The 9,938-nt window shown below is 36.9% G+C and overlaps 1 protein-coding gene across 2 annotated transcripts; it reads left to right on the forward strand.

Moving 5' to 3' along the window:
- Positions 1–4,055: 4,055 nt before the first annotated feature.
- LOC113835383 (keratin-associated protein 19-3-like) lies at positions 4,056–4,310 on the forward strand. 2 transcript variants are annotated; one of them, XM_027413294.1, is made up of 2 exons: positions 4,056–4,191; positions 4,246–4,310. In XM_027413294.1, the coding sequence occupies exons 1-2, from the start codon at positions 4,056–4,058 to the stop codon at positions 4,308–4,310; spliced, it is 201 nt and encodes a 66-aa protein (XP_027269095.1). The 2 variants fall into 2 exon arrangements, with proteins under 2 accessions (XP_027269095.1, XP_027269094.1); XM_027413293.1 differs by having other exon boundaries at positions 4,056–4,310.
- Positions 4,311–9,938: the final 5,628 nt, after the last annotated feature.

Below are 9,938 nucleotides of genomic sequence, written 5' to 3' on the forward strand. Positions count from 1 at the left end.
TGAGGGCTGAAATCAATAAAACAGAAACAAAGAAAACAATGCAAAGAATCAATGAAACAAAGAGTTTGTTCTTTGAGGAAATTAACAAGATAGACAAACCTTTATCCAAACTAACCAAAAGGCAGAGAGAGAATATGAAATTAAGAAAATAAGAAATGAAAAGGGAGACAGAGTAATAGACACTGAGGAAATCCAGAAAATCATTAGATTATACTTCAAAAAGCTGTATGCAACAAAATTGGAAAATTTAAAGGAAATGGACAGTTTTCTGGATAGATGACACATACCAAAATTAAATCAAGATAGGTAACAATTTTAACATAAAATTTGTAGTTTTTATCTCACATTAAATATGTTATAATTTAAGAAAAGCAGCACTTGAGAGAAAGATGCCATGAGACAGGGTTCAAACAGAGGGTATTTTTTAAATTTTTTCGGAAAGGGATCATAAAGGGGGAAAGGAGGAGGGAGACCAGCCTCTGGAGACAGGAGTAACAGGAGAGAGGAAAGGGGGGGAGACAGAGAAAAGAGGAGAAGAGAGAGAGGAAAAAGAGGGAGAGAAGAAGAGGGAGAAAGCAGAACGGAGAGAGAGAGGGAGAGAGAGAGAGAGAGAGAGAGAGAGAGAGAGAGAGAGAGAGAGAGAGAGAGAGAGAAGGATGGGAGGAGGTGAGGGCCTTTTTCAAAGGGAACATAGTGTATTGCACAGCTAGTACTCTTGGTGGTTTCAGCTGAGGGTGTGTCCTGTCAGAACCCCATGGACAGGTCAGTACAGATGCCTGAAAACTAGCAAAACACATTCACATTGCCTTGCAGCCATCCCAGCTTTAATTTTCTCAAGAACTTTGGACAATGACTTGAGTTTGTTAGCTATTAATCATATTCCTATATTATCAATGGCCATGTCAATATGCAGAGTGAAGACATCTCTTCATTTTAGAAGCTCTGTTTAGGCTGCAAGTTTGCTTGGACTAATTCTTCTCACTATGAACTCCACTTAGATGTCAAACAAATCTTTCTCTGGCTTCCACTTCACTAATGTTTATATCTGTTTATTTTATTTTCTTTCTTAGACACAAGGCTATTCATCTGATTATTCTCTGATTTTATCCAATGTCATGCATTATATTCCTATTTGACTCTACTCCTATTCCACTCTTCTTCAGTTGACTGGAATTTGGTGATCCTACAGATGTGATTTTCACCCTTTTACTTGTTTCCCAGATTTTCCAATTAACTTTCTTCTTTTGTATTCATTTTGACTTGTATACGTTGAATATGTAAAAGATTTGTTCTCTTTCTTATTTTATGTGTATGTGGGGCATTATCTGTGTGTGTGTGCAAGAGCATGTGTATGCAGGTACCAAGGAATCCAGAAGAGGTAAGTTAGGTCCCCTAGAAATGGAGCTAAATATGATTGAGAGCCACTTGTCATGGATAATGGGAATTAAACCCTGGTCTCCTGACAGAGCTACAAGTATTCTTAACAGCTGAGCCTTCTCATCTCTTCAGCACATCTCTTTGAGTTTTTGATTCATGGAATGCTTTTCTTTCTCTCTCTGGAATTATGAGCTAAATAATGACCTTTTGTATTTGTTTTAATCTTAATACTTTGTGTAGATGGACATTACTTGTATTTCTGGATTTTTTGAATGGAGTGGGTTGTTAGACATTCATTATGACACTGTCTGTAGATTATTTTTATTTGGTCTTAAGATACTCAGTTTTCATGTTCTGATGCAATTTGTCTCTGTCGATGCCTTACTCAAATTCACACAGTGCTAGGAAGGAACTCAAGAAAACTCTCCACTGGAAATTCATGGTGGGTTTTGTCTGACATTCTTTTAATTTGAAGTTTGTAGCACCCTCCATGATAGGATCATTTTGGAAGCATAGAATATTTGTGGTTTGTATTGGGAATTAGTTGGAAAATTAGGATTGCACAGCTGCCACCCAAACTCCTATGCAAGAAGATGAAGATTCCATTAATAGCAAAAGCCAGTTTTCAATATCATTCCTTATTTCCTCTGCTAGGTTGTAAGGTTGTATTCTACTCTGGTTATGCAAAATAAAGCATATGTAAGTATATTATCCTCAACACATCTACTGGTACAAGCAGTGTGAAGAGCAGAAGATGCAGTTCCATGCCACACAAAGATCAGAGATCACAGAATTTATATCTTTTATGGACTTCCATGCATTTTAATCGATCAAGCAGAAACTACCATACACTCTGAGCAATTAATTATAGAATGTGGTGATATGAACCTTCTTTACTTCAAATATTACAGACCAGACATTTAGTAGCTAAAGCAGGGAAACATCCAAATGCCACTCTGAAATCTAATGAGAAAGGACTGTGTCCTGCATATCTGTATCTGTTAACACTCCATAGGTTATTCTAAAGAGACTGCGGTGGAACTTCCCCCCCCCACCCCCCCTGCCACAACACACACAACAAAATTGAGATCTTTTTCAGAAAGACAACTTTTGGGCTGTGTTTAGAAGGTAGGGATAGACTAGAATTCCTGTCAGCAGTATCTGACATACAAAAGTTGACTCCAGAGGAAGTCACAAGAAACATGTCTGTGATGTCACAGAAGGTTGATGTCTCTCATTGTCGACAATTGCTTACCTTTGAGCTGAAGAGACAATGTGGATTACAAAGTACAGAGATAGAGAAGTATTTTATTGGTGAGGCATAAAATTGCTGGTGAATTTAAAGAGTTTAACCATTTTCCCAATGGCCAATATAGAATATTGGTCTTTTAGAATATTAATAATAATAGGACAAATCGGAGGGGAAATCTCCCTGGGGCAGGGAGATCTGGAGGGACATTGTTCACTAATCTAAAAATGGTAAGCAAGGAATGACAAATAGCAGGCTTAAGGAGGAGAACTAGTGGGTTTCACTTAGAAGGTTCACTTCACAAACAGAGTGCATATCCATGAACAAAATAGGTAAAGCACTAAAATCTTACAGGAGATTTCAAGACCATGTAAGAAGCAAGCGTTAGATTGACTCAGAGAGAGCAGTTTTGTGAGAAAAGATTCATTCGTCTATCACTGTTGTAAATGGAAAGTAAGCCTAGTTCAAATGGATCTGAGCCAATAAGTAGCCAGGTAGATGGTATTGATACCCTACACAATGTTTTAAACTCACAGTGTAATTCTATTTTCTAAGAAGAATAATAGTTGATGCAGAAAAGGGATTTGTAGAGAGGAGGGTGCTTTGACAGCAGCAGGTAGGAGATAAAAAGGGTGGGAGTAAGAGTAACGGAATATGTTATATCCATTGTGAAATTGTCAAAGAGCACAATAAATTAAAAAGATGGTATTTAATGAAATCCCATTTGATAAAGCTATCACTTGATTGAGAAAGAATGGGTATACTGTCAAGAGTTAATGGATGAGTAAGAATTAGGGAAAGGCTAAGCAAATGAGCAGGGAGAGCTAGCTAAATGTTTATTATAGAATTAAGAGAAAGAAGGTCAACAAAGAATTGATGGGGTGATGCCAAAAATTCTCATGGGTCAAGAAATGGTATTTCCTTTACATTTGGCTACTTGGCAAGCACTAAGGACTTCGTGGTGATGCCCAAGTACCTGGGGGGAAAAACTCTGAGCTAAAAGGAATGATGGCTGGCTAAAACAATGGAATGTAAATTAAAAAGAAAAGCACTCCAAAGTTGCATAATTACAAGGTTCCTGGAAGCTATCAACCAGATTAGAAGATTTTAATTGGAACATCGGCATGGCCTTTGAAGGGGGTAACTTCATTTTTCATCTTGGAGGCATTTCCTTTACTGGAATGCAAACTCATTAAAAAAAATAATGATCACTAACAATTCCTTAATAGAAGTGTGGACCTTTTGTTAAGTAACAAAGAAACTATTTAAATGAATTTATAGACTTGAAATTATTCTGTTGCAAGGAGATGGGATCACATGTCCCTGTTTACTGTATTCCACACTGGGTATAAAAGCTTTCAGGAAAGCCAGGCACATACACACCACTCAACTCATCTCCTGTGCAAAACAGTTCGTCTCTCCCGACACCATGAGCTACTACAGCAGCTACTACGGAGGCCTGGGCTATGGCTCTGGAGGCTTTGGAGGCCTGGGCTATGGCTATGGAGGCTATGGCTGTGGATGTAACAGCATCCGCAGACTGGGCTGTGGCTGTGGCTATGGAGGCTATGGATATGGCTCTGGCTATGGAGGCTATGGATATGGCTCTGGCTGTGGAGGCTACGGATATGGCTGCTGCCGCCCTTCATGCTGTGGAGGGTATGGGTTCTCCAGCTTCTACTGAGCGAAGTGCAGGTCTTAAACTGTCTTCCTGATTTTCTCCATCTTCAGAGAGCATAATGTTCCCTTTGGTATAGAGAAGACATCTATGCGTTATTGACTTCTTGCTCTGAAAGGAACTTCTCTTCAATTACTCCGGGAAAATCTAGATTCTTCCCCATTGAATTAATGGATTCATCTATTATATCCAGTCACTAACATTTGTTGTGTTTTTACAAGGTCTAAAATTTAAGTTTCTCATAAATAAACCTGTTTAACTGATCTAGCAAACACGAATCTATCATTTTGTTTAACTCCATTGTAAACTAGAATATGGGCTTGGAGTGAGGATGTCAGACTTTTGTAGCAGAGTTAATGTTTTGCTTCAACAATACTATATTTAATAATAAATTTAATTCAAATTATATCTGATTTTTGGTTCCCTGTGTTGGACACTATTCTAAACATTGAGGATATGGAGGTATATGATGGGTTGAAACATGTCTACTTTCATGTGTCTTCTGTTTTCAGTAGTTCTTTTAACTTATTTTCATTTTTGTTGAAAATGCATTTTTGTCATACAGAATATTCTGATTATGGTTTTCCTGCCCCTAGTTCCACCCAAATACTTCCTACCTTCCTACCCATTGAAATCCAAACCAATTCTTTCTCTCCTCATTAGAAAACAAACAGGCATCTAAAACATAAATAATAATGATCACAATAATAAAAGATAAAAACAAAACTAACAGAGTAGGGCAAAACAAACAAAAGAAAATGAGCCGAAGAAAAAGTGCAAAAAACATTAGTTTCATGATCCGGCTCTGTGCACTCTTATGTTTAAGACTTGGTTTATACAAATAAGTATTAAAAATATTCGTTCGTGAAAAATTGTATTGCATTCAAAGGGTACTATACAAATTCCATGAACATCACATTGAAGTTTCAGTTTCATGATGTCTTTTACATATAGTCAATTCAGTTTTGAACACTGAACAATCAGACCCAGCTCTGCCTCTTAAGAAGAGAGTTCACTTAATTCATTCTTCAGTTTTGTAGTGTGAGGCTCCTGCTGCCCCAAAGTCGCTGTTCATCTAATACAAGCCCTGGAAATCTCTGAACTAAAAATACATGGGATGCATTTTCCAGTTTAGTTTTCTGAGGTGCAGGCTTAGGTAATTATTTTGTATATACTAGGACTACAAATTTTATATTATTCAAAAATCTGTTAGGGAAAACTCTGTTTTAACTGAATGTCTTAGTGTTTTTTGGTTACAACCTCTCCTTCCTCTCTCCCCTCCTCTCTTTTATGGATGAGGTCTCTAGCCCAGGATGGGTTTGAACTTCTCATCCCTTTGCCACCACCTTCTGCATGCTGGGATATGGGAAATACTGCCCTACCAGGTACACAGAATACTGGAGAACAAACCCAGGGCTTCATGTTAGTCAATGAGTTTACCAACTGAAATATATCCCTGCCTGAATTATAACTTTTCTTAAAATCCTTTCTCCTCTCACCTTCTTCCTGGGGAGCAACAGCTGTGTCCTAGCACTCAGGTAACTTTTACTCTCAACAGAATGCCACCTGAGAAAGCATAAAGGCTTTGTAAACTGAGAAAATTTACAAGAGAATAGCATCAAATAACAAAACAATGGACTGCAACATTACTTTCCCACTGGAATGTTCAGATAATATTTATTTAATAATATTAAGTAAATTTCCCTCCCATTGCTACATGCTGTTATGGTTTGTTTCTTGTTTAGGTTCTTCCAGTCCTTCTACCCATCTTCTAAAATGTTCCCTCTGCTTTAAAAACGGTACCATATGTGTCTCATGCATGTTTTGGTATCTTGTATAGCATGGAATGACTGAATAAGGCTAGTTAATAAATCCATCACTTACTGTACTTATCATTTAGTACTCTTTGATGCTTTTCTTTAAGATTTACATTATTGCTGCTAATTTTGATGTTTGATATAGGCATTTTTGGTACATATTATACTTCTAATTTATATCATGTATACATGACTTCAAAATTATATTTAGGAATATATGTACACACATATATACATGTATATGACAATGCAAAGAGAGGCCATGGATTTGAAAGAGAGCAAGTGGTGTCATATGGTATTCAGAGGGATGAGGGGAGGGAGTGTTAAAGCAATTACTTACATTAGTCTATTATTAAGTAAAACTAGGGAGTCAGAATTGGGGTAAAAACCTGATAGATCCAAAGAACTATGGAGGAATGATCAGCTGACCCCGATGCTCCCCATTTCCAGATTGAAAAGGCCCCTTAATCTTTCTAAGCTCCTCCCTATTCCTTCTTGTGTCTCTCTATCCTAATCTGAGTCCGCCAAAAACTCTATGGTTAATTCTGGCCAGTTAAATCAGCCCTCTGATTCAAGGTAACTTTACTGTCAGCCTCTAGAGTGTCTGAGTGTATTGAGTTCGGTCAGAATATCCCACAACAGAGAAAAATGATTTAATTACATTGCAATGTTAACAATGAAAGAAGCAATTTAAAACATTTCAGGGGGTGGGGATGTAGCTTGGTTGATAGGGTGCTTGCCTAGCATGCACAAAACCCTGGGTTGTATCCCCAGCAGCACCAGAACTTGGTATGGCATTGCAATCACTTCATTCTTGCTGTCGGGAGGTGAATGTAGCTCAGTCTGGCCTCCGAATCACAGAAATTCTCGGATCTCAGTCTGCCAAGCACTGAGATTATAGGTGTGAGCCACCACATCTGGTTTGGTACTTTGTATGTAACACATTGTTTCTTGAAAAAAAAATGGGCTGCAGGAAAACTTGTAATCATGTACTTTTTAAAAATTTTACACAATGGAGAAAAAGTGGCAAATGAATTTCTCATTCATCAGTCAGTCTTGTTATTGCTGATCATGTCCTCTTATGCACAAAAGTAGAGGAAGCACATTGAGTAAAATACACTTGCTGTGCCTTTAAGATGCGGGTGAGTGTGTCAAAGTGTTGTGGCACTAAATTAAATGTCTTGCTGTGGAAAATAATTCAGTTCTAAAATGAGTTATCTGTGATTGTCTGCTGGTTGAAGAAATTCGCAATGGATTTATTAGTATCACAATAGCGATGGCTTTTAGGTTAGCAGAGGAGATGGGGTGTTTTTGTAGCAGATTGCACAGGCCTTGAATTGCAGCATATTCACACATCCTTTAGATTCACAGAGTGCCTGCCACAGCCAAGATGCTTCACATATGCTGGGTAAGAAAAAAATGTACTTGATTTTTTTGATCTAAATGTTATTGGTTAGAACAAACTGAATCTTCAATAACTGTTCAATTATTAACTGAACAATGGGGAGATTATTGTCACAGTCATTTCCAAATCATTTATGGGGGTCAATTGTGCTTTTAAGTGTCATGCTTATGAGTCTGAAAGTTGAGTTTTAATAGGTTTCCCAGAAGGCCTGAATGAAAAATGAAGTGGTGATTCACACAGAAACTCATTTGTTTATATAATCTTTAAAAAACATATTTTCTGAGTATAGAACATGATTTTACTTTCTGATGCTATCTTTAATTCCATCAATGCAAAGTAGGTTTGCAAAATGAAGAGTATTGGAATTCTCAGCAAATATTTAGAAGATAAGACTAGAGAAGGAAATGCATATTGAAGTGTTTTTAAATTATTGATTTCATTGTGAAGAAATTATTACCATGATTTATAATTTTGTGATTACTAGTTGGAAAAAATACATTTTTTAACATTAAAAAAAAAAACAGTAGACTGATCATGCAATTCAGTATAGCTCAGAACACATAAATCTTTCACTTTAATTCCTGGCAATACACACTCGAACACAAATATAGTCATGCACACAGAAGATTTTGTTGAAATATGTCTTTCAAATTAAATTGCTACCATTAGAATTGGCCAGTCTGACCTTTCTTTGAATCTCTACTCCAGGTCAAAAATATTTAGCTATTTCACATATTTTATTTCACGTGGGTTAATGTTGTGTGTGAGAATCCCTGCAGGAAGTAGCATAATTATGGCTTAAGACATGAGATGTTAGAGGTGGGGTGGCCAAGTGCTTGAAGGCTTGTTTATGGATGTTTTAGAGAGATGAAGGTTTGTGAAAGTGCCACCTCCAATGAACAAAGAGCACTTACTGCATTTGTGAAAAAAATTGCTAAAAAATCATTTTTTTAGTTAATGGTTTGACTGCAAAAAGGAAATCTTTTGACTCATCAGTAATATAAATTCAATTTGATAGTATCTTTTACTAAAAAATAAAGATTATTATTCACAGATGATTATTCAGGTCCTTTTATTCTCAATACTTTTATAAAATTAATCTTAGAGCAATTATTTGGGAAGAGTCTAATTTATGTGTATTTTGAGAGAGAATAACACATCTTACTAAGGGCAGAACTTCAATAAACTGAAAGTTTTAAGCAAGACAATTTCAGTAAAAAATAATTAAATCACTTAAAATCCCAATGAAATAAATCAGACAAGTGTTATATTTACGTATTCTAAAAAACAGTGGCCAATATTTTTGTTCTTAATATGAAATAAGATAGTTTCATATGACATTGACTTAAATGAACAAACAATGTATCCACTGTTGTGAATAGTAATGATTATGATGCTTATCTATAGGAACTCATAGGCTCTTACCCCAGGTGCACTCTGGTAAGATCTCACAGTCAGAGTCAGCATAGACACAGTGTGATCCACTGGAATTTGGACAATTATCCTAAGTAGGAGCCAGAAGCTGAAGTTGTCTCTCCAGCAGATGAAGACATGACATGAGGTCCATGGATATATATGTTGCTGTCACACTCATTTATGAGACATTTGAGCCTTAAGCAGGTGACAATACTCACACTGGAACCCTTTCCTTGTCACACAAAATCCTTAGCTTCTGACACTATAGGCTACTGTGAAACCTGCTGTGGCCCCTGGGACTTTGGCAATGACTGGGACTTTGTGGAGTTACAGTGACCAAGAGAAGGATGCTGTGGCCATGACCATGTCTCGATCTCTGGAGGCTTCTAAACTGGCTTTAGGTACCCATCACACTCTAGAGGAAATGAATTCACAGGTTCCATTGGAAGGGAGATAAGTCAGCCTATGACTAATTTTTTTTAAACTAGTAGAAACTCCACATGAAGTACCAGCTTAGTTCACAAATTGTATCACATCTGTGACCAGTTTTCAAAGAAGTGATTTTCTCTGAATGGCAAAGTCCACACCTTCTAGTATGCTAATATATATTAATTTATATGTTACCAAATCTGGCTGGTTATTTGCTTTGTGATGTATTTTTATGATGTATGTTACAATATTAATCTAGAGCAGAACCTCTTTCACAGAATTAACTTCTTTTTATTTATTCTTCCTCAGCCTTCCATCCCTGCACTCCCTCCGATCCTCCCCACCTGCCTTCTCCCCCAGATGCACTGATCCTCCATTTCCTTTCAGAAAAGAGCAGGTCTTTCAGTAATATCAACTGAACAGAGCGTAACAAGATTCTATAAGACTAGGCACAAACACTCATATCCAGACTGGATGCCCTCAAAGTATTTTCTTCAGCTGCAAAGTCCTTATGTATTTTCTTTGAAATGTGTACATCTACTTAAAACTTATTTTTTAAAAGGCTTT

Source organism: Cricetulus griseus, chromosome 4, assembly GCF_003668045.3.
Source record: "Cricetulus griseus strain 17A/GY chromosome 4, alternate assembly CriGri-PICRH-1.0, whole genome shotgun sequence".
Classification (NCBI taxonomy): domain Eukaryota; kingdom Metazoa; phylum Chordata; class Mammalia; order Rodentia; family Cricetidae; genus Cricetulus; species Cricetulus griseus.

Excerpts from the sequence above, each read along its gene's own strand:
- LOC113835383 (XM_027413293.1), top strand. The coding sequence starts at position 4,056 with ATGAGCTACTACAGCAGCTACTACGGAGGCCTGGGCTATGGCTCTGGA.